Source organism: Glycine max, chromosome 19 (assembly GCF_000004515.6).
Source record: "Glycine max cultivar Williams 82 chromosome 19, Glycine_max_v4.0, whole genome shotgun sequence".
Lineage (NCBI taxonomy): Eukaryota > Viridiplantae > Streptophyta > Magnoliopsida > Fabales > Fabaceae > Glycine > Glycine max.
In genome coordinates this window covers 37,371,207-37,376,850 of record NC_038255.2, presented here as the reverse complement: position 1 = coordinate 37,376,850, position 5,644 = coordinate 37,371,207, and the positions used below count along the sequence as shown (strand labels likewise).

Here is a 5,644-nt window from a genome sequence, read left to right as displayed (position 1 = left end):
AAGAAGATTTTAAGAAATAAAATTACATAAAAAAGATATATTCATACTATGTATATTTTTTCTTCTTCTTTTAGATGTGACCTTTTATAAATTATTTGTGTATGCAAATTTTTTGGTGAGATAAATTGAATGAAAATTGTGATGCATTTTTTTTAGTTGTCGATATTTATTAAAATCATATATTATTTGCTTAATATAATCAAATGATATTATTTTCAATGAAATTAAGGATTTATTTTTTATGTGAAATATATTTGTATTTTCAAATATTTGAATAAAATTGGATTTATGCTGATTTTCTTAAGTAAAATTTTGAATTTAAGGTTTCTGAATTAAACATATAATTAAAAATAAAGATTTCATTAAAAATAATTAGCAAAATTCTTGAACAGAAATTAATCTTTGATTAAATCAATAAATACTTCCCAAAAATAACATTGATTAATCAATAAAAATGATAGTAAGAGTCTTATTATCTATTTTTCCCTCTTGTAACTCATAAAATATCGGCACCGGTCTAATTATATATAGTCATCAAAATATTAATCATCATCACGGTAACTGTTGCTTTGGTATTTATACATTTTATGCGTGTAAGTCTCTGCAAGCCAATAACACGACCGCCAAGGCAGGCCGCGGAACAAATTTACTCTTTTCAGTGTATATCCATTTGACACGTTCCACGTGGCATATATTCAAGAACTCACCATTCCAAAACAAAGGAATAGCCAAATATAAGCATATTTGTTTATATTCAAAGTACAATTCTGTTACTATATCTTATATATTTGACAGATAATAAATTATTAAACATATAATTAGGAGTTTATATTCATATTTGTGTGTATTGATAAAAAAAATTTACTTACTAAGATATGTCAGCTTTTAAATAAATTTTTGTATGTCAAACATATTTTCTAACTTTTAACCGAGAGAAACCTTAAATAAATAAATAAAAAAGTACAATTTTTTTTTTCATGTATGGATACGAACTCTAAAGTATTCATTGTTAATTTCTGTCCACGAGCGCATACACAAGATATGAATATTTTACTTTCAACATAATTTATTTATTAATGTATAAGATTAAGATTAAAATTTCTATACAATTTAATTAAAAGCCACAAGTTTATATTACTTATGTGAATTATTGTTTGTTTGGTAATTCTGTTGAGGCTAGTAAGATTTAGAATTGTCCACTTTATGATTAAGTCCAAAAAAGAAATTGAATCTCTACGTGTGAATACAAGTTATACGGTAAAAGCCGGCCTCCTCGTGCGACGAGGCTTGTTCCAAGTAATATGTGTGCGTCGATAAGATCAATACATAACAAGTCCTATATATATATATATAGAGAGTCTACATTGAAATGCAAATTGGTGTGGGCTAACAATTAATTCATCAAAGCAATAACATATTTGAATAGTTCAAATCATATGGCTTCTGCAGCTCGCTTGGCCTTCTTTGCCGTTTCCATGGTTCTGCTTTCCTCAGTGGCTATGGCAACTGATTTCACTGTTGGTGATGGGACTGGCTGGACTGTTGACTTTAACTACACTGCGTGGGCAGAGGGCAAAGTTTTCCGTGTTGGTGACACCCTTTGTAAGTTCAAAACAAAAAACAAAATTCATATTCTTTAATCTTTATCTTTTCTATGTTACTAGTTAATTTGTTGGTCAGATGGTTCCTTAGAGGGGAAAGAAATAATAAATAAAAAAAGATAATTTTTTTAATTAAAATAAAATATAAAAATATGGATTTCCTAAAAGCAAGAGAGTTAGGACTAAAGAGAAAGTCAAATAAAGATCTTTTGCATGTGTACTATAATCTCAAATGTTATTAGTTCAAATACATACATTAAATGATAAAATACAAGCAAAAATTCCTAGATTCATATAAATGTAAAACGACATTTAATTATGTTGTTTCAATTATATTTTTTAAAACATTAATGATAAATAATAAAATTTATAAATAAATTAATAATAATATAACGAATATTAATTATTTTATTAGTGTATAGTAACACTCACTGTGTTGATGTTAATGAATGGGGTAGGGTTCAACTATGAGAACACGAAGCACAACGTGGTGAAGGTGAATGGGACACAATTCCAGGAGTGCAGCTTCACGTCAAACAACGAGGTATTGTCGAGCGGAAAGGACAGCATAACGCTGAAAGCGGAAGGGAAGAAGTGGTACGTTTGTGGAGTGGCAAACCACTGCGCTGCTCGTCAAATGAAGCTTGTCATCAACGTTGAAACCGCAGCTCCTGCTCCTGCTCCCACTTCCTCCGCTCATTCTCTGCTTTCTTCTGTGTTTGGGGTCCTCATCGTTGCCATCGCTCCCATCTTTGCGTGAGATCTCAGACACTTCATTGTCACGTCATCATCTTAATTTCTTTATGTTTCTTTTTTGTTTAATTTTTCATGGCTGTCCAATTAATGAATTATTATGTTGACTTATTTTGTTGTTGTTGTATCGTGATGTCAACAATACATGTCTAATTTGATTTGGACTGGAAGATACAAATGTTTGTGGAAAAGAGCATGGTTGCCAAATCTTGTTGTGTCTTTTTATGGGTTCAGTTGATGTCCCCATGTGTTTTCTTCTTTTTCTTGGTTAATGATAGTATTTGTCTACCCAACAGTAGTTTACAATAGTCTTAATTACTGCTTGATGCCAACTTAATTAGGATCACTAATTCTACGGGCATGTTCTGTTAACCTATTTTTGCTTTAAAAAAATAAATCTTATTGTGTCTCTTAAATTAATAAGAGTTTAATTATAGAGTTGTTATATACTCTCTTCATAAGGAAAATAATGAACGGGCACGTATTAGAGGATTAGTACGTTTTACCCAAAATGGGAATAATGCTGAATTCAAACGTAAACCCATGATCAACTGCAGCAATTGCACATTGAATTAATTTGCATCATTTTGGATATATCCATTTCAAAAGTAAATTAAACAAGGCATCGATCGGCCTGGCGAAACTTCAATTCCGTCAAATAAATTATTATGACACAACAACTTTCACTTTCTCCTTGTTCACATCATTAAAATTTACATAACCACATTAATTAAACCGCCGGAACCATCCTGGTCTAATTGTGAAAATATGAAGCACCTTGAGCCATGAGGCTTTTGCTTACATCTGCAAGGTAACTTGCTATGACCAATATCAGAACCATCACAAGCATGAATTTGAGAGCAACTTCTCTAGTCGTTTCCTGTGGCAACTGTCTCACATAATTATAATTTTCTTCAAACTGGTGATACTCTTCTGCATGACCTATATCTTCTTCAGCTATTCCCTCTTTGGTTGAGGCTTCTTCGGTGTCTTCTTTTTTATTTGCCCTTCTCTCTTTCTTGTGTTCTTGCTCCTCTTGGCTAATTTGAGGACTTTTCTTTGGCATCACCACCGAAAGAATGCTCTGCATCATGTTGCCATGGATTGCATCGTCATTGCAATATGATGGGATTTCGAATTCTTTCTTGAAACGTTTCCATCTGTTTCCTTCAAAATGACGCTCCCCGCTTATTACCAATAAACCAACATGGTTTATCTGAATTCTTATTTGGTCTCTCCTAAAACCTGAAACAAACAAATATGAAATATCCGTGGTCTAGTTTGTATAAAATGTTTAGATGAGTATGCACAGATTGAATAGCATTCAAATAAATATTGGGTTGTATGAATTCAACAAATTAAATTGCTTTTATGAAGAGGTGAAACCATTCATGAAACATGTTATTTATTCTATATAGGGTTAAATAAGTTTTTGGTCATTTTTAATTTTGTGTTATAGTGCTTCTAAATTTTTTCGCTCTTTTTTAGTTTTTTTTTATTAATTTATATTGTTTATAATTAATCCCCAGCAGAGACAAAATTGGACAATAAAAGGACAAAAAGTTAACCTTATAAGAACTAATTATGAAAAAAAATTAAACAAGGACTAAAGCTAAATAAAATAAATAAACTAAAACTCAAAATTTGAAATTCAACTAAGACTAAAAACTAACTTAACCCTTCTATATATAACTTTAGATACATGCTATGTAACATGCCTGGAAGGTGAAGTTCAAGGGTGTCACGACCCTCTTCTCTACGCCACATAAACAGCGGATCAAAATCTTCATAAGACCGATTAGTATGCTTTGAAATTTCCATTATTTTCAGAAGTTTGGTGTGTGATTTGCTTTTAGGTTGAAGAGGAACCAATTAATATGTTGGTGTGTCTCCTTGCTTCTTTTACATATAGAACGTATAGAAGAGACTTGTAAGGTAAAAAGGGCTTCAAGGTTGCCTTTTGGGTTCGTCATAAACTAGAATTATCCCTTGTTAACCTTTCCAAGTCTCGTCAGTTCGAGGGTTAGTAATTTCTATTGATTATATTTATAAACTAGTACTCTTCTTTTGTTATATTTCTCTAGGAAATAGGAATATTGGGATCATTCAAGTTGTTCCATTCGTGATAACAACGCATGCAAATGCTATACGAAGAAGCAAGCCATGATAATTAATTAATATTTTTACAAATAAAAAAGTTCCATGTAGTCTAAAATTATGTTGTTGTGTTTCCAATTTTTTCTTCTAAGTTTAAACTACTAATATTTTTAGTTTAATTAAAAGAAATTTTCATACATACATATATATATATATATATATATATATATATATATATATATATATATATATATATAACATTAAGTATATATAATGAATATTTTTAACGTAATAATCAATGTTTAAAAAATGTTATAACATTAAAAATCTTTAAGATGGTTAATATTAACAGTATTATAATGATTATAATTATTTTATATGTTGAATATACTTATCTTATATAAATGACATGTGATTCAAATTTTGAACATTTATCCATATCAAGATTGACCCAATAATAAATGAGATCTAAAGAAAATTTTGAAGAAAAAATTATTATTTTAAATAAAAGTTATATTTGGACCCTTTTTGCTAACATGTGTTTTTTTTGTTAACATATGTGGTCTTTTTTGTATAAACATTAATATTGTAATTATTTTATATGTTGAATCACTTATCTTATATCAATGACATGTGATAAAAATTTGGAACGTTTATCCTTATCAAAACCCAAATCAATGATATAATGAGGTCTAAAGAAAATTTTAAAAAAATATTATTATAAATAAAAGTTATATTTGAACATTTTTAACACTTTTTTTGTCAACATATAAGACCTTTTTTGTATTATAAATTTTAAAATAAATAATTTATTTGTTGGTGAACCTATGAACTTCAATTTCTTTACTCTTGGGTGAGTCCTGATTTGTATTGTGAAAAATATGTTCCTCACAAACTTGATATATTTTAAAAAAAATATATAAAAAAGGGATTACTTGATTAAATTCAAACCACTTTCTAATTAGATTGAATGAAATTAAATTTAACATTGGATTTTGGTGAACTCCATATATCTCTTGGTAATCAAAGATTAATTAACTTCATACATTTAAAAGATTGACATCTTTCAATGAATATTGTTCAATACACATGAATAAAAAAATATTTTAATAAATCAATATATATGTGTGTTTATCCTACCCTTTCTAGATATTTTTTGCAGGTATCCATATGATTGCGTTATTAAGTTCGTG

General features: G+C 28.9%; 2 protein-coding genes across 2 annotated transcripts; one reads left to right on the top strand and one right to left on the bottom strand.

Annotated features, from left to right (window-relative positions):
* The first annotated feature begins 1,361 nt into the window (after window positions 1-1,361).
* Window positions 1,362-2,544, top strand: LOC100780078 (blue copper protein 1a). The gene is made up of 2 exons (XM_003553291.5): window positions 1,362-1,602; window positions 2,060-2,544. The coding sequence occupies exons 1-2, from the start codon at window positions 1,437-1,439 to the stop codon at window positions 2,359-2,361; spliced, it is 468 nt and encodes a 155-aa protein (XP_003553339.1). The 5' UTR covers window positions 1,362-1,436; the 3' UTR covers window positions 2,362-2,544.
* Window positions 2,545-2,967: 423 nt separating this feature from the next.
* LOC100801505 (inactive protein RESTRICTED TEV MOVEMENT 2) lies at window positions 2,968-4,322 on the bottom strand. The gene is made up of 2 exons (XM_003553984.5): window positions 4,073-4,322; window positions 2,968-3,599 (listed from the first exon to the last, which is right to left on the bottom strand). The coding sequence occupies exons 1-2, from the start codon at window positions 4,173-4,175 to the stop codon at window positions 3,109-3,111; spliced, it is 594 nt and encodes a 197-aa protein (XP_003554032.1). The 5' UTR covers window positions 4,176-4,322; the 3' UTR covers window positions 2,968-3,108.
* Between the last annotated feature and the right edge of the window lie 1,322 nt (window positions 4,323-5,644).

Bases quoted from the DNA above. Each gene is read 5' to 3' on its own strand.
- LOC100780078 (XM_003553291.5), top strand. From the start codon at position 1,437: ATGGCTTCTGCAGCTCGCTTGGCCTTCTTTGCCGTTTCCATGGTTCTG. The intron at 1,603-2,059 runs GTAAGTTCAAAA...TGAATGGGGTAG, and splicing joins CCGTGTTGGTGACACCCTTT to GGTTCAACTATGAGAACACG.
- LOC100801505 (XM_003553984.5), bottom strand. From the start codon at position 4,175: ATGGAAATTTCAAAGCATACTAATCGGTCTTATGAAGATTTTGATCCG. The intron at 3,600-4,072 runs GCATGTTACATA...TGTTTGTTTCAG, and splicing joins CCTTGAACTTCACCTTCCAG to GTTTTAGGAGAGACCAAATA.